The sequence below is a fragment of the Calliphora vicina genome, chromosome 5, assembly GCF_958450345.1.
Source record: "Calliphora vicina chromosome 5, idCalVici1.1, whole genome shotgun sequence".
Lineage (NCBI taxonomy): Eukaryota > Metazoa > Arthropoda > Insecta > Diptera > Calliphoridae > Calliphora > Calliphora vicina.
In genome coordinates, this window is record NC_088784.1 from 68,385,013 (window position 1) to 68,404,384 (window position 19,372).

The window sequence follows — 19,372 nt, forward strand, 5'->3', positions numbered from 1 at the left end:
TGTGACTTTGCGATAAACCAATAAATCTGTACAATTTCTGCCGTTTTCGATTTTTAGTTTAACAAAAAAATTACTATTTTCACGTAAAAAATATATTTATACCCTACACCACCATAGTGGGGAGGGTATAATGCGTTTGCGCAGATGTTTGTAACGCTCAAGGACCAAGCCTATTAAAACTGGCTGAAATCGGTCCATTATTTCACTTAGTCCCCATACAAATGTCCTCCCGAAATTGGACTTTATCGGTCATAAATGTTTAATTTATATATGTATCTCCACAAATTCCGCTCCAAATAAGTTTTATATACACAAAATTCATGTCACCAAATTTTGTTACGATCGGTCCATAATTAGTTATAGCTCCCATATAAGACCCGCTTCCAAAAATCACTTTAACGTGCATAAATCTCTTAAAAATGTTGGTATACACATAAAATTCAACATAAATAAGTTTCATGTAAATATAAATCACACGACCTAATTTCATGGTAATCGAAATTATTAAAATTTTAAAATAAAAATTATTTTGCTCTTTTTCTTAGTGTAGGGTATTATATGGTCGGGCTTGACCAACCATACTTTCATACTTGTTTTACTATAAGGCATATTCAAAACTTTTTGAAGGTCGAAACTAACACATAAAAACAAAATATTTTCCGTCCTTTGTTTTTGTTCCTTCAAAAAAATTCTTAAACTTAAATTCTTCTGTCTGGATGCGACTGCTGTCTAAATATTTTCCTTGATCACATTTAGTACATCTATCTTTTTGTATTTCAATTTCTTTTGATTTTCTCTCTAGTTCTTCGGCTACTCTTACTTTCGTTTACTGCCCCTTTTTGCTTTTATGTCGCTTACGTTATTTTTGCGGTAAAGCAAAATGACTCACCTTACGATATAATTGAAATTGTGTTATCTCTGCATATATACACACTTAATTTTCATTATTTCAGGTGTTGATGCGCGCGACAATTTTCTATCGATTTTCATTAAAAAGTCAATTTTGAAAAAAATGTCGCTTACGTTATTTTTGCGGTTAGGGCTCGATATATCAGCATTTTATAGACATAGATCCATGTGAAATAACAGACATTCCAACAGTCCGAATAGTGGTATGTTGTTATTTTTGTTAAAAATACAATTAGAGAAATGGTGTGCTAGGCTGGTTAAAACTTTCCTACTGGTTTTAGTTGTAGTTCAAAGTAATTATAACCACCATTTGATCAATTATATTCATCTAATACCAAACAATTTTATACTCCTTCCTATTTTTTAACAAAATTTTTTACCTCAATTAATTGTAAATTAAAATTTCAGGTACATGACGAACGTTACACTGAAATGAAAATCCTTCAACATAACAGAGCACAATTTATCAATTTGGATCAAGAGATACGAAAACGAAAGACATAAAAAACACTTGAAATTGAAAAAAAGATCAACAATAAAGCGCCACTAACCAAGTTGCTGTATTATTTATTGAAATCATCATCAACAGTATTTAACGTAAGAGCAACGCCTCTCATAAATTGTAAGCAAATGAATAACGGCCACGGGCGTCAGAAAACGGTAGTAACAGTAACAAAAGCAAAATAAGATACATTTCTAGTAAATTGATTGTGAAAAGAAAGAACGAAATAAATAGCGATTGAATACTACGAGTGCAGATACACTCAAGTGAGAACAATTTATGACGTCACATAAATATAGTAACTAATATTAATACAATAAAATCATACAAAAGAGAGCCAGTAAATAATTTTCACTATATACAATTCGAATCCAACAACAATAACAAACAAAAACTACTTAAAGATTACTACAATTTATATTACAAGCTCGCGACATCAATTTTTGAAAGAGTACAATAATACAACTGGAAAAAATATCGAAACACCATCATCATCACCATCATCGTAAGATAGAGCAAAAAAAAAACAAAGAAATTCATAATGAATAGTTTAAGACCGAACAGTGTTTGCGACACTACTCCCCTGAAGAGGCTGGAGAGTCAGAGTAGCTGCAGTGAACCATCTTCACCGACAATCAATGGTGGCGTGTGTGTGGGTGTAACGACAACAGCAACAATTGCCGCCGCTGCAGCAGCAGCAACAATCGCTAATGGTGGCTGTTTGGTGGGTGTTAATGGTCTGGGTGCTACCGGTCATGGTAGTAATACAACAACTTCGTCATCGACCACAACAACAAGTACAACATTGTCGCTGAATAGTCATCATCACATTAACAGCTACAGCAACAACAACAACAATAATAAAAACGAGAAAAGTTTAAATATTTTCGGGAATTCCGCTATTGTTGGTGGCGTCTGCGGTGGCGGCGTAATCGGCATCGGACCAGGTGATAAACACAAAATGGAGTTGTATGGCACCCGGAAAATATGCTGTCGTCTATTGGTGGATTTAATAATACTGGCCTGCGGTAAGTGTAGTTTTTATACTTTTTATGAGCTGAAAATATTTGAAATTCCATGCAGATATTTATTTGTGGATTTAAAATTATTTTATTAAAAACTGTTTAAGTGACCAGGAAAATAATTATTTATGTATGAATATGAATATATATAAAATAAGTGTAGTGAACTGGCATCTGTGTATTTCTGTTATATATTATGGGTATTCATCTTACTATTTTCGTAAAAAAAAGAATTACTCATTGATACAAAAAAAAATGTGTTCCTTAAATACATAGTAGCTTTTATGAAATAATTAGAATTTCAAATGTCAAAAAATTTTATATTAATGGTCTAATTTTATAAAAGGAAACGACAAACGTTAAAATAAAATTCTGGGTCTAATTTTATAAAACGAAACGACAAACGTTAAAATAAAATTCTATGGAAAATATTCAAGTTTTAGGGTCTCATTTTGTAAAACGAAACGTTTGGAAGCGTAAGCAATTTGTATGAAGAATATTGGGAAAAGGGTTTGAAACTTAAATATTTTCAATACAAAATTTGTTTAACGTTTGTCGTTTCGTTTTCTAAAATGAGACCCTTAAACCCTTTTCCCAGTAATCTTCATACAAATTATTTACGTTTTCAAACGTTTCGTTTTATAAAATAAAACGAAGAATTGAAAATTATTTATCGAATATCTTTAACGGTATCTACGTTAATATCGATAACGATATTTTTATATTTTTAACTGTAATTTCAGTTATTTAAGTAACGATCGCTTAGCGGTAACTGTAGTTGAGGTGACAGGGTAATTTGGGGGAAACGGTACCCAGCAGTTCTTGGAGACTGTCCCGCACTAGTGATTTTTACATATCCTTTAGGGTGAAAACTGGTTACATTACGCATCTATGTCCTAAGCAGGGGGTCAATTGACCGTTTTTAAGAGACAATTGACTTCACTCTAGGTTGTGTGGAATGTCAGTATACTTAAGCAAAAAGAAAATAAACTGTATGAGAATTATATCAATACAATTTGTATAAAACCAGTTTGTACGAATTATTCACAAAAAATTGCGGTACAAAATAAACGATTAAAGTGACTACACTCTCGATTACTTAGAGAAACTTAAGTGACAATTGTAGTCACACTAGATTACCTGGGATGTATAAAGTAACTTCTCTCTGCATTAGAAAAGCACATACATGTCAAATTTATAAGTTGGAATCAGCCAAGTGGTCAGACATTAGTGACAATTACTGTCTATAAGGGATACATTGATTACTTGTTTAACTACTAAGTAGTTTAGCGGTAACGGCCTTGATTATAAAATTCATTCAATTTAAATTTTTTGTTATTTTTTAATTGCTCCACCCTCATAGAATTCGAATAAGAATCTGTTCCTGGTATCCGTCCTTCTATTCATCTATAACTAATACGGTTTTAACAAGCTTTTAGAGATGATTACGAGAACGCATTCAGTATTAGTCATTTCAATCAAAAATCTTTACTTTATTTCAAAATTGGCTACCGATTAAAAACGGTAAAAAGGTAATGGTAACGATAATTTAGATTACTACGGTAACAGTGATTTGGCATATTCTGAGAATTTTTCGGCAAATTCTCGCTTCGAACGCAGCAGCTCATAATATATAGGAGCCTTTTGCTCCCACCAAATACAGAGAATTACCTTAACGCCATGGATATTTGTGTTAAGTGTCAATTCGGCTGGTAGACCAAGCTGCACATACGATCTCTTACGCTTCGGGTTATCGTAATGGATAAATTTTTCATCGTAAATAATGATTCGGTGCAAAAATGATTTTCTTTTAAATATTCTTTTGGGACATTCAAATTCGTATTGAAAGGTTTCAGCTTCAATTCGTATGGTACTCAATTTCCCTGATTGCAGATGAATTCTGCGTTTTGAAATTGCTCCTTGAGTAGCTCCCAATGATTTTGCAAGCTCTTGTTGAGTTTTACAACACTCACTCTCAAATTATTTGGCTGGCCTAAGCTATCTTTGTCTTCCGTGTCAAAATCACCACTTCTGAACCGCACATACCATCGTTCGCACGTTGAAACCGGTACTTTTTTTCAAGTTAAAGAAGTAAAACAAAACTTCACACATATGACGCTTTATAAATCTAGCAACCGCATTTAAAATAGAACTTTGGCTAGATTCAAATATTTCAACTGGTAAACCAGTCCGATATAAGATCTCTAACTTCAAAAGCTCCCGGTCAATAAAAGTCAAAGTGTGTGGTGCTGACTCCACACACAATAAACCCGGACCGATAACCAAGTTCAATAACCAGTATATCACGAATGCCATCACTCCAAATACGTTTCCTGTTGCTATCAGATACTTTTAATGGTCCTGTTGATTCAGCAACAGAACCTAGTAATATCAGTCATTTAAAAAACGATCTTCTACCCGTTTTGGGTTTTAAACTGCAGCCACCACGTGCTCACCGGATTGTCCTCACTAATAGCCAGTCAGAACAAGTCCTATGGCTACTGACTCTATACTCTAGTCAGCAGCGAATTTAAATTAATAAACTCTAACTGGAAATGAAGTCCGTTCACCTCGGGGTCCAGTTTTCACCCCATGTATGAGTTTTCACCAAAATGTACCAACCATGCCCCAAAAGGGTACCTGTCACATACAATTGAAACAAACACTATCAGAGAGATCAGCTAATAATCATTTTGAGAATACAATACTACCAATATGAGAATTTTAAGAAAATTGAGCTGATTGTGAGAGACTATAATACTTAACTAAACACTTATTTGATTGTAAAATTAAGAAGATTTTATAAAACTGTTTAATTCAATACAATTTTATGCAGAATGTCACTTTTTCATTCCAAAATATTTATTTTTTTGTAAAAAATAACGACAATTTATTAATTGTAAAACTTATGAGTGTGTAACAAATGATATGACCAAGGTCTAGGATCTACTCACAATTCATTTAAATGAAACTTTTCTCTTGTTATCTTTAGCTGTCGACAAACATACATGACCCACTGCGAGCAGTAAACGCTAAAGTTATATTGATTGAGCTCAAGTGTGTCAATATTTAAACATCTGCAGTTAAGATTTAGTGTCTGAGTTGATTCAGTAGCAATATTCACAAATAAAAAAGAAATAAACAAATAATTGATTTTGCAACAATTCTAAGAAAGGGGTAATGAAGTATTAAATTTGTAGTAACTATTAATTTATATTAAACTAGTTGATCGCCCCGGCTTCCCCCGGTAGCATTTACTAATGTTAGTTCGTCAAGTTTCTCCAACCCTGCTTGTTCTTATTTATTTGCAAATATTACAGTTAACTGGACTCAAAAAAGCCGGTTTAAGCCGCAATTTTTTAATTTTTTTTCTTTACAAACCATCTCCTGAAAATTTCGAATCGAATGACATTACATACATGGACCAATTCATTTTTATATATATAGATATTAAGAATTGGAGAATTCAAATTAAATACTTCGAGGTTTAAACCTTTTCTCATTATTCTTAATTATTTTTATGTTTCGTTTTATTAATAAAAATTTCGTACATTTCTGCACAAATCCAATATACCCTCTCCACTATTGTGGTGTAGGGTATTAAAATACGTATTGACAGGTAGAATAGTGGGAAATGTTCTGAAACTTGATTATTTTTTTGTTTGATTATATTTGTTTCAAAAGTTTGTCGTTTCGCTACCTCTAAGGTTGAATACCCTTGCTGTTTATGCTTTGTTTTTCATAAACAATGATGAATGATTCAAAATCTTATTTTAGTCTCCGATTTTGCAAAATTTTGTAAGTTTTTGATTTTCTATGCAACTTATTACTTTCCCATGGATTGTTTGTTAAATGTTCTTATTGAAATATATATTAATTTTTTAATGTATTAATTAATATTCTTGTAAATACAATTTATAGTTTCTATAGTTTTACTTTCATTCATGAAGAGAGTCATTCAGTTAGTCAGTCCATCTTGTATTTGTTGCTTTTGAATAAATGTGTCGTTATCATCATTTATTCTCAATTGAACTTTTTGCACTTTGCTCGTGATCTTAAAAAAAAAACATTTATTGTTATAATATTTATGAGTTGTTGTATGAGTATTTAATTTTACATTTTAATGTGAGTAATTTTTTTAAAAAAAAAAAAATTATGAAAAAGAAAAAGAATGGAAAGCGGCTTGCTAAAGTAGTAGAGCGAAAATATGTACACAATATACACAGTCAAAGAAGAACTTCCAAAGAATCGAAAGAGAGTAAAGCCTGCAATCCGAAAGCAGTTAAAAATGTTAGGACCTCACTTTGTAGGCCTTGCAAAAGATATATTTTTTAGGTGATTTATGTCTATATGAATGTTATTTCTATTGAATTTTATGTTTATACCAACATTTTTAAGAGATTTATGCTCGTTAAAGTGATTTTCGGAAGCGGGTCTTATATGGGAGCTATGACTAATAATGGACCGATCATCATAAAATTAGGTGACATTAATTCAGTTTATATAAAACTTATTTGGAGCAAAAATTGTGTAGATACATATATAAATTAACCATTTACGACCGATAAAGTATAACTTCGGGAGAACATTTGTATGGGTGCTAGGTGAAATAGTGGAGCGATTTCAGTAATTTTCAATAAACTTCGTCCTCGGGCCGAAAAAAATTTATGTACCAAATTTTATCGCAATATCTTCAAAATTGCGACTTGTACTTTGCGCCTGTCATATGAACAAATAAAATAAAAATAGAACAACAATTTGGAAGTAATTTCATTCAAATGAAAAAAGTGTTCAACAAACAGGTCAAAACAGGTCAACAAGTATATATAGGCTTAAAGAGGATACTTTGGACTTTCTCCTGGTTGTAAAATTTGTTTAACCCCTTTTGACCCTAAGCACTTTTACTCCACTGAAATTCAAATTTGGCTAAAATATAGTACCTGAGAAAAAAATTAATAACACATCAGATATAAACGGTACAATAACAAATCATATCAACTCTTAAATACTATTATCCTACCAACATAACAAAGGAAAAATCATCCAATTATCTATAATAGTTTGCGAGTAATGATAATTTACTTCTGATCAAATTTACAAAAATCACATTTTTATAAAATGACATAAAATATTTGACTTTAACAGCATGCCACGCACACAATTGACAATATTTTTATCTAATTTTTTGGCTACCTTAGTTTCAATGTTTCAAAAGTTGGACTTTTGGCCGATGAAATTGAGATATGAGCCACCGTGCGTCGTGTAAAATTTAAACGATTTCGCAATGCGGGTAGCTGTCTTTGTGTCTGCAAAATAAGGCCTTTAGGAAGGCGTCTTTACTGCATGCTTTTCCCGTTAGGGTAGTATTGTAATAATAATTTTTCCAACAAACATTGCCATGTCGTGATCCTTAATGAAATGACATAATGTCAATAACAACTCAAATCCATTATTACGATAATTTACTCTACGCTCCGAAACTACCCGAGTATTAATGGGCGAAAGATTGACAATTGCACAGAGAAAACAAATTCGTAGTAGAAACCGAATTTTTAACAGGTACTGCAAAATGTGGCCGAGCGTTGTCATTATGAAATATTACGGTTTCCGTTCTGGCCGCATATTCTTGGCGTTTTGCGGCCAATGCTCACTTGCAAATAAATCAGTTGCTTTTGGTACAGGTTCCCTGTGATGGTCTGGTCAGATTTCAGAAGCTCATAATAGATAGGACCCCACCACAAAATACAGAGTATTACCTTAACGCCATTGATTTTTGACGATCTCTTACTCTTCGTGTTTTCGTAATGGATCCATTTTTCCTCACAAGTAATGATTCGGTTCAAAAATGATTTTCATTTATAGCGTTGAAGCATTATTTCGGACATGCAAAATCGTCTTTCAAGGTCTCTCGGCTTCAATTCGTATGGTGCCCAATTTTCCTGCTTTTGGATGAATCCTGCTGCTCGCAAAAGTTTGAAATTGCTGTTTCCAATAATATTGCAATCTCTTGTTGAGTTTTACAACAATCTTCATGGAGTAGTGCCTCCAATTCTTGGCATTCAAACCGTTTTGGATGCCCTGGGCGATCTTTACGTATTTGTATTGTGGTTCCAGTAGTACAATTATGGTCCATACATAATTAATGATTTTATTAAAGTTAACTTAGAAAAGCTGAAATTTACATAACCTTTAATTCGTTTATATATTGCGTTTTAATCGGTTTAGTAGTTTCGGAGTTATAATAACAAATTGAATCAAAAACAAGTAAGAGTGCTATATTCGGCTATGCCGAATCTTATATACCCTTCACCTTTGTTGTGGATGCATTATTATTTTTTATAATTAGTATATATGTATGTACATTAGAGTGCTCCAAAAAAATAAAATTGCGAATTTTGACCGTCCCCCCCTCTAGAATTGTTCTATGTATTGTAGAAACACATTGTGTAAAATATTACGATGATAGGATAACGTTAACTGGTGGCGCAACGACGCTGAAGTTTTGAAGTGCATTTACAAGGGGAAAATATGCAATTTTTTCAGTTTTTGTAAAAATTTTGCCATTAAATAATGACTTTTACAATTTAATTTAAAAGAATCGAAATGTGTACGTAATTGTCGTTATAATAAGATATAAAAGACAAATTCCCTATTATGTTGTCAATAAATCCCCATGTGATGATCAAAAAATTCTGTAATTTGTTTAACAAAATTTTTAAAAATTTGAAATTGGAGTTTTGAAACTGCCGTTAAAAAAATTTAATTTTTTTGTCATACCTGCGAATAGGTTAACGGTATCCTACGAGGACAAAAACTCATATACAAGTAAATATGGATATATTTTAAGTAAAAATAAGATTTTATTTTAATATTTCTCAAAATATGTTAATTTTGTTCATAAATTTCTTGTTCTAGTGGCCTGAGTCACGTTAATGGCCTGGCGATTTTTTAATAACTTTAACATTTTTTCACCAATTTTTGTCTTTTATATCTTATTATAACGACAATTACGTACACATTTCGATTCTTTTAAATTAAATTGTAAAAGTCATTATTTAATGGCAAAATTTTTACAAAAACTGAAAAAAATTGCATATTTTCCCCTTGTAAATGCACCCCAAAACTTCAGCGTCGTTGCGCCACCATTTAACGTTATGCTATCATCCTAATATTTTACACAACGTGTTTCTACAATACATACAACAATTCTAGAGGGGGGGACGGCCTGTACCTAGAAAGTTTTTTTCGTCCATACAATCTTGGAGCACTCTAATGTACATTGCCCACTTTCAGCGTACAGCATCCTAAATTTATCAAGAACACAAAAAACAACAACAACGCCAAACGAAACAAAACACCAAAAGAAAAAACAAAATACGCAAGCCAATGAAACCAACACACGTCCAAACATACGTTTAATTGTATAAAAAACAACAACGCCAAAAGAAACAAAACACACATACGATTTGTTGCTTTTTTGTCAAAAAAACCAACACACAACCAAACAAACGTTTAGTTGTATAAAAAACAACAACAATGCCAAAAGAAACAAAACACAAAAAAAAAACAAAATACACAAAACTTGCACATCCAAACATACGTTTTGTTGTTTTTTTGTCAAAGCATGTAATACATTGTGTTTTTTGATGAAATTTTCAGAGGTTGTCTCGGATTTTTGCTCATATCTCCGTTATTTATGGACGGATTTTGCTGATTTTAAATAGCAAAATTCTCGAAAGTATGTCTGACAGAATTGTTGAAGATTTGGATCCCGTAGATATCTGGGGCCTTCAGAAAATTGATTTCAACAGACAGACAGACGGACAGACAGACAGACAGACAGACGGACATGGCTTAATCGACTAAGCTATCTATAAGGATCCAGAATATATATACTTTATAGGGTCGGAAATGAAAAATGTAGAAATTACAAACGGAATGACAAACTTATATATACCCTTCTCACGAAGCTGAAGGGTATAACAAGTATGAAAGTATGGTCGGTCAAGCCCGACCATATAATACCCTACACTAAGTAAAAGAGCAAAAACATTTTTCTTTTAACATTTCAATAATTTGTAATTTTGAGTGATTTTCGGAAGTGGGCCTTATATGGGGGCTATGACCAATTATGGACCGATCACCATGAAATTAGGTCGTGTGATTTATGTCTATATGAAAGTTTACTATGTTGAATTTTGTGTGTATACCAAAATTTTTAAGCGATTTATGAACGTTAAAGTGATTTTCGGTAGCGGGTCTATATGGGAGCTATGACTAATTAAGGACAGATCGTAACAAAATTTGGTGACATGAATTTTGTATATATAAAACTTATTTGGAACGCAATTTGTGGAGATACATATATAAATTAAACATTTATGGCCGATAAAGTCCAATTTCAGAAGGATATTTGTATGGGGGCTAGGTGAAATAATGGACCGATTTCAGGCAGTTTCAATAGGCTTGGTCCTTGGGCAGAAAAAGTAATATGTACCAAATTTGATCGAAATATCTTCAAAATTGCGACCTGTACTATGCGCACAAAGTTTACATGGACAGCCAGCCAAACAGTCAGACGGACGGACGTAGTTTAATCGACTCAGAAAGTGATTATAAGTCGATCGGTGTACTTTAAAGTTAGACTAATATTTTTGGGCATTACAAACATCTGCACAAACGCATAATACCCTCCCCACTATGGTTGTGTAGGGCATAAATATATTTTTTACGTCAAAAAACAATTTTTTTTGTTTTAGAAAAATCATGAAAAATTGCTTTATCGCAAAGCCACATGTAATAGGAACAAAATGAGATATCGTTCATAAAAATCAATGGATTCTTTTCGAATTTATACACAATTAAGTGACTTTGCTCATTTTCACAAAATTTATAAAGTGGTTAGTCAAGTCTTTTTTTGCTGTTGACCTGTGTAATTAGAAAGAGATTTTAATTTGGACTCCATAGATTAACAAGCATGATGTTTAATTTCAATAAGTTTGTTCCAAATTTGATGACTACATGATCATTTAATTTAGATACTTTAGAGTTTAAAAGTTTGCATAAATAAGAAAATTTTTTTTTGCAACCAGTGCAAGGTCCAACATGTAGTTTCAGTCTCATACTGTTAAAATATCCATAATTATTCAGGTCGAAAAGGGTACTTTGTCGCATTTACAAACTAAAAGACACACATATAAATCTCACACTATATAAAACCACAAGTTCTAATTGATACCCTCGTTCAAAACAAACACAAATACAGATAGAATCTAATAAAATTTTCAAAAAAATAAGAGGGGGAAAATATTGTTGATCAACATAAAAATCAAAATAAATATATTCAAGTAAATAGGGAAATATTTACTGGCGAATAATGCATAAATTTACAAGTAAAATCTAGAATCAAAACACTAATGCAAAATCCAACATTTAGTTTGGATTTATTATTTAAAATAGTACTCAACTCAACTCTAGGGGGAGATGGCTAAATATTATATGAATGTAATTTACACACATTTATACTTAAATGAATATTCATTTAGTAAAATATAAAAGCAAACTATAAGAGAAAAAAGCATAGTTGTATTTATAAAATTTAATGAATATTTTGTTTAGATGTAGAGCATGGCTGGAGAACACTTTTGATTAAATAAACAAACAATGAAAATGCGCAAAAATATTCATACAATGAAAACAAAACGAGGTTTATTTATTTCATTTTGGTATGGTTTTTTTTTGTTGTTTCTATTCTAAATATTCTATAAACAAAACAATCAAAACAATTTATCGTATATGATTATTAAGTGAGGAATGTGTACATAGGTATGGATACAATTTACCTTGCTTTTTGTTAGACAACCCTGTAAAACGGAGAGGTGTTGTAGGGGCTTTTGGGTTCTGGTTTGCTAAAGATAAGGAGCATTTAAAAACATATTAGAGATCTATAACCATCATTTAGTGAAGAACAAAATCTTGTAATCTTGAAGACTGCAAAATCCAAACTCAAAGTCGATAGACATAGAAACATGGTACCAGCTCAGTGTCGCATCTCTTCCCTCAAGGATTAGTAGTGTAAGCAGATTTTATCTTTATCTCAATGTCATTGGACCATATCGTAGGTGATCAAATTTGTTTCAAAAGGAGTGGTTACAAATTTAGTATCCTGGAAGTCTATGGCCTCCTCTACAACTTTCGTATACATGTTATTCCAATTATACCAGAAATGGAATGGGCCTACTATATTCTTTTTTGATTCCCGGGAATCGGGAAATTTTTTTCTACATTGCTGGGTACCCGGCTATTCCCGAAATATATAATGGTACTGTAAATTAGGAATATTATAGCCAAATTTCATATAAAAACTTAGTGTTATATTTATTAAATATCAGAGCTTCGAATGAATTAATAAAATTTGAGCTTAATTCACTAAAATCTTAATTAAAGAATATCAGCCTTTCATTCCATAAATCCATTCCTAATATTTAATTTTTTAGATTCATTCCAAAGCCTTTGTTTAAACTGAATTAATTTTAAAGTTAATTAATAACAGAATTTATTCAAACTTTTAATGATTAAATCAAATCATAAATCATAAAGAAATAAATTCTATAAATAATGAATTCACTTTTTAAATTTTCAAATGTAGAAACAAGTAAGAGAGCTATATTCGGCTGTACCGAATCTTATATACCCTTCGACAAATTCTACTTCAAAATAAAAATTTTAAATATTTTTAGGTAAACAAAAATTTTTGGTTTTTCAATTTTTTCACTTTTTAAATTTTCCTAAGAAAAACCCAAAATAAATAATCATGGCTCTTCCAGTTCTCATTTTCACCACATAATATTGTTGTAATTATGCTTCCAAAAATACGGTGTATGGTGAAAGTGAGAACAGGAATAGCCATGAATAATAATAAGCGGTATATTATTGCCGAGAATAAGCAAAAAACTGTAAAAAACTTTTCCCTGTTTTTTGGTGAAAAAATAGAGTTATAACTTGTTTTCTATGTATTTTCATCAGTTTTTAATTCCCGGGATTCCCGACTAAAAATCCCGGGAATCGGGTAGTGAAAAATTGGCAAAATTCCCGGGAAATGTTTACCGGGAATTCCCGGGATAAAAACCCTAGTCATTTGATATAAATATTTTCTAAATACAGAAATTATTCAAGATATATCCAAAACTATGGCCCTATACTCCTTATACGAACAACAGGAATTAATATATATTATAAAGTCGAGTTAGATCTGAGTTTTGTTCATATCCTAGCGATTTATGGGCCGATTGTTTTTTTTTTGAAGCATCGGTCAACTGCCGCTTATTGGCTTGGCCAGAAAACACCACAAGAAAAAGTGTAGAGGGGTCAAATAAGTGAATTTATACAACTTTTCCTGGATCCTTTGGGATCCGAAGTTCCAATCATGATGATTGAATTTGATCAATGAACACAGTTATATTGGTCATTTGCGGCTTATAAAACCAGCTTTGTGTTAGGTATTATAATTATGTTTTAGTTGAAAAGTCCAAGTATTGTTCAAAAGTCCCCCTCGGTTATGCATTAAATTTAGAGCAAAATAACTTGCTCCGAATTTAATTGTCATTACCGACGGACCAATGATGACGTGGGCGGATGAAAAGTAGCAAATAATAACTTTTTGTGAATGCATTGTCATCGAGTGAACCTCGTATTAGTTGGCGTCGTCTCATATAGGACAATGTTGCTTCTTAACATAGCTATTTATCTAAAAATGTGCCTGGTCGATAAAAATGGTAATTTAGCTCTAATGAAAACTGATAATAAAGTTTCAGTTTTAGGAATAATTGCTCAATAGTGTAACTTGTCGTAGTGATTTGGTATAAGTACAAAACGTCAGAATTGACAGTCACATCGACCTGCCAGAACTGTAGCTTAGAATCTATATATAAACATTAATTTTACGATTGGTCCTGTAGAACATCCTTTAAATAGCCAACCTATTCCTCTGATAAAACCTAAAATGTTAATCAATTTACAGCCAGCAACAAATCCCAAGTTCATCTAAAAATCTGTTACCTAGCCATTTAAATTTATGGCTCTTGAGCTTTGGGGCAGTTGCACATAATGTGCTCTATGTCCTCTACATCTCCAAACACTCTACACTAATCCTGTGTGCTATTATCCCATTTACCTATGAAGGTCCCAATTGAGCAGTGACCGTGTATCACCGTGTATTAAGTGACATTTCAAAGCCTTAGGTGCCGCCAGACTGTCCACATAAATAGTCACTTCAGACCACTCAGTCGAATCTTTTATCAATTCTTCGGCTTTCCAGATCGCGAAGTACTCTGCTTGGAAGACACTGCACTCGTACTGTACTTTATACTTACATGAAGATACTTTTTGAAAATCTGTTGGAAAGTGGCTGAGTTACGGTCATTTAAGTTTCCAAACATGATAATTTTTAAACTATTTTTTATTTTCTTCACGCTCTAAGTAGATCTTGAGGCCGTATAATATTTTATTCTTATTTTAGTAAAAAACAACATACTAATAGCTTTTTAGTTGAAGATCATCCTTACCATAGAGAATAGGCATAGAGCGGAAACTCTCCTGTCAAAGATCTAACTCAGTTGTCAGAAACCTATGTGGTGGGAATGTATTAGTAGACAAAACTATGTGAAAACAAAAATAACACTCCTATGTGTGATTATTTTGAGTAATTTTTTTGTTTGAGTTTTTTTCTAGTTTCCGCTCTATGTTTCTCTACGATCTGACCATAGAATAAAATGTACATTGAAGGGTTACTGAGAGACAAAAAACCAAAGTCTGCTGTCAAAAACCTAAGCTATGCAATAACAAAATACATGAAAATCAATGTATTTTGTTGTTGTGTCTGCTATAAAATTTGGGAGAGTGTAGCCATGATCCAACCGATTTTTAGAAATCTTTCTCTGTCTAAAAGATAAAACCCAACTCTTTCAAACAAAAGAAACAATTTGAAAATTAGTTGCAAAGTCAAATATTTATGACGTTCTGAAGATGTAACTTTAAGAATCGACAAAAACTAAAACTATATACGTATTCTATGGACTCCAGTAAACCAGAATTGCTACATGAGAACCCCTGCATATTTTTTTCGTTCACTTTTGTATCAAAGTGATATTAGAAAAACTTACCTAGCCCACTATTGATATTTGAGCGTTTTCTAAACAGCGGTTGTCTAATCTCCAATTAAGTAATAACAACACTAAACATGATATTCAATCACAAATCTTGAAATTCCTCTCTCTTTTAGCAAGTCATGCTGTTCTAGTTTGACCCAGTATTTTGATTTTCAATTCAACTTTTAATATTATTGTCATTATTGCGTAATTTAAGCTCTACTAAACATATCAAATTTAATGACAATTTAACTACATATATGCAGAAAGTATATTTTTAAGTGTAACTAAAAGATTTACATTACACTAGTGTAAAACGAAAAGCACCCCACTACGCTGAAAATGATGATTTACAGCTTTTACTTTAAAGAAAATTGCATTTAGAGATAAAATAAATGTTTTGTTAACATGTTTCCTTAATTTGATAACATTTAATTATGTTATACACAAATTGGTGCTAATTTTTCCGTGGCCCCCTTGCAATGCTGCTGTGGAACCCCCCAGGAGGCACACACCCAATTAATTTTCATATTTGCTAAATACTAAAATTTGTGTGAATATTTTTGTACTTCATAAAATAGATAATTTACAATCTTCTATTTTTAGCATAACATAAAAATTATCTTAAAAGAAAAGAAAATCGAAATGTATCTTTTAAATTTTTATGGCCAATTGGTTATAGTTGAATTTTTACACTTGTTTATATGTATTTTTTTATGAACATGAGGGATTTGATTACATCGCCATTCAATTTGATAATCAATGAATCTAATGAAATAAATACTTATGTATTTAACTAACTAATTGAATGCTAACTTAGATACTCGTAGTTTGCTTAATCAAGTTGTAAAATTTAATTGAATTTTCCCATACAATGTATCTTTGACTGTATAACAAGGAATCTTTGCAGATACTTATATATAATTTTAACATTTCTTTGATTTTTATGATTTCTGTTGCATGGGAAATGAAGTTAATTAACATTTTTAATTAGGATTTGATGTATGCAATTTTTAGATTTTATTTTTTTTATAGCTTTTACTACCGAATTTAATTGTTTTAAGTATCTATAGATGTTAAGAGACAATTATTCCTAGATACAGGCCACAATAAAAGAAAAAATAGTTTGAAATTGTTTTTAATGATAGTAGTAGACATAGAGAAACATAGAGCGGAAACTAGAAAAAAACTCAAACAAAAAAATTACTCAAAATAATCACACATACGAGTGTTGTTTTTGTTTTCACATAGTTTTTTCTACTAATACATTCTCACCACTTAGGTTTCTGACAATTAAGTTAGGTCTTTGACAGGAGAGTTTCCGCTCTATGTCTATTCTCTATGGTAGTAGACATTAAGAGAAACTAGAAACATACTCAAACAAAAGAATTACTCAAAATAATTACACATACGAGTGTTATTTTGTTTTTCCATAGTTTTTTTTATACTAATACATGCTCACCACTTAGGTTTTCCACAACTGAGTTAGGTTTTTGACAGGAGAGTTTCCAATCTATGTGTAGAAACAAGTAATATAGCTATATTCGGCTGTACCGAATCTTATATACCCTTCACCAAATTTTACTTCAAAATAAAAATTTTAAATATTTTTAGGTAAACAAAAATTTTTTTTTTAATTTTTTGGAAAAAAAAATTTCGAATTATTTTAAATTTTTTTTTTTTTAATTTAAACATTTTTCTTTTGTTTTTTCAATTTATTTTTTTTTTGTGAAAAAAAAATTGGGTTACAAAATTTTGTTTCCGATCCATTGTAGGTCCAACTTACTATGAAATATCTATCATTAGATATCTATATTGTCTATATTAAAATGTCTTAGTATAGTAATCCAGAAATAGGTCAAAAATAGGTAAAAAATCGAAGTTGTCTTAGTTTTTTCCTAAAATCTCAGCCATTTGTGGACCGATTTTGCTGATTTTAAATATTAATCTTCTCGAAAGCATGTCTGACAGAATTATTGAAGATTTGGATCCCGAAGATATCTGGGGTCTTCAGAAAATTGAAATCAATAGACAGACGGACATGGCTTAATCGACTGCGCTATCTATAAGGATCCAGAATATATATACTTTATAGGGTCGGAAATTATATTGTGGAAATTATAAACGGAATGACAAACTTAGACAAACGATGTTGAAGGGTATAATAAAGGGATTTCAAATGAGTTGCGGTCGATGTTGAAAGCATATAGACATATACACTTTCCTGTCAAAGACCTAACTCAATTGTCGAAAACCTTATTATTGAGAATGTATTAGTTAGAAAAGATATGTGAAAACTGAAACAACACTCGTATGTGTGATTTTTGAGTATTTTTTTCGGAAACTCTGTTGTCATAGACCTAACTCAGTTGTTAAAATCATAAGTTGTTGTGTTGGAGGGGTTTGTCAATTTATTGTTTATTATTCAGTCACTGCACAGAAAAATACATAAAATATTGAATAGATAATTTTCGTAATTGAAACACAAAAAATAAAAAAATGTATTTTCAATTACGAAAATTATCTATTCAATAATTTTTGTATTTAAAATTCAAAATTGTGTATTCAATTGTCAAAATTATCAAATTCAAAACTCAAAATTCATTAGAAAATATCAGAAAATTTTGTTTTTGAGCACATGAATACTTGATTCAATTATAAATTAATTGAAACCAGTTCAATATGTGATATACATATGTATATTTGAATTGAAACGGTTTAAGAAATAGTTTTTTCTGTGTGTTATGAAATCACCATGGCTAGTTATACGTTTGATCAGAATGTCGATACTACAAATGTCATCTTTATCATTTTAATATTTAGATACGAGGTGAGTTTTTGGATGAATGGTATGAACATAAATTGACCACCACGATGGTGCCATTGAAGGGATTTTCTGATGGCGCAGGTCTATGCCAATTAGCCGCAGTCGACTGATACTCCCAAAGGCAATATAACTCAGGCCATAACTCAAATTAAACTGGGTCTATGCAGCAGTGTATTTGACAATTTCACCTCTCGGTTCCATGACAACGTGCAAAGCTTCATAGTATTGGCCATTGATAGTATGACCTTTATCCATCTTTTTGGCAACATATGGCTTTCGAGCCAAAAGAACTGACCAGCTTTTGAGGCCAAGAACGAATCAAGCCAATATCGGATACTCTGTTCCAAAGTGAAGCTTATCCCAGAGAGAGAGAGCTTTCTGCATCGATCTAAACAAATAGTATTCGGACGGGGCAAGGTCTGGACTATAAGGCCGGTGATGAAAAACTTCAAAAATGGCCGCATATTCTGGGCGTCTTTCGGCCAATGTTCCCTTCAAACGAATATGTTGCGTTCCGTACAGGTTCCCTGTGAGATGGTCTGGCCAGATTTCAGCAGCTCATAATAGATTAGACCCTTTTGCTCCCAATTAATACAGAAAATTACCTTAGCGCCATGGATATTTGGCTTTGGTGTCGATTCGGTTGGTTGGCCGAGCTTCACATACGATCTCTTAAGCTTCGAGTTATCGTAATGAATCCATTTTTCATCGCAATTAATGATTCGGTGCAAAAATGATTTTCTTTTAAAGCATTCAAGCAGTACTTCGGACATTCAAAAACGTCTTTCAAGGTCTCTCAGCTTCAATTCGTATCGTACCCAACTTCCCTGCTTTGAATGAATTCTGCTGCTTGCAAACATTTTGAAATTGAGTAGATCCCAATGATTTTGCAAGCTCTTGTGGAGTTTTACAACTGGACTATACTGGGCTATATTTGTCTTTCGTTTCAAAATCACCACTTCTGAAC

At 31.8% G+C, this 19,372-nt stretch overlaps 1 protein-coding gene across 1 annotated transcript in view; it reads left to right on the top strand.

Annotated features, from left to right (window-relative positions):
- Positions 1-1,352: 1,352 nt before the first annotated feature.
- The window catches only part of wun2 (wunen-2), a 56,674-nt gene continuing 38,654 nt past the window's right edge, over positions 1,353-19,372 (top strand). Inside the window, exon 1 of the mRNA XM_065512066.1 lies at positions 1,353-2,439. Within this exon, the coding sequence (XP_065368138.1) occupies positions 1,953-2,439 (487 nt within the window). The 5' untranslated portion in view covers positions 1,353-1,952. The remainder of the gene's footprint in view (positions 2,440-19,372) is intronic.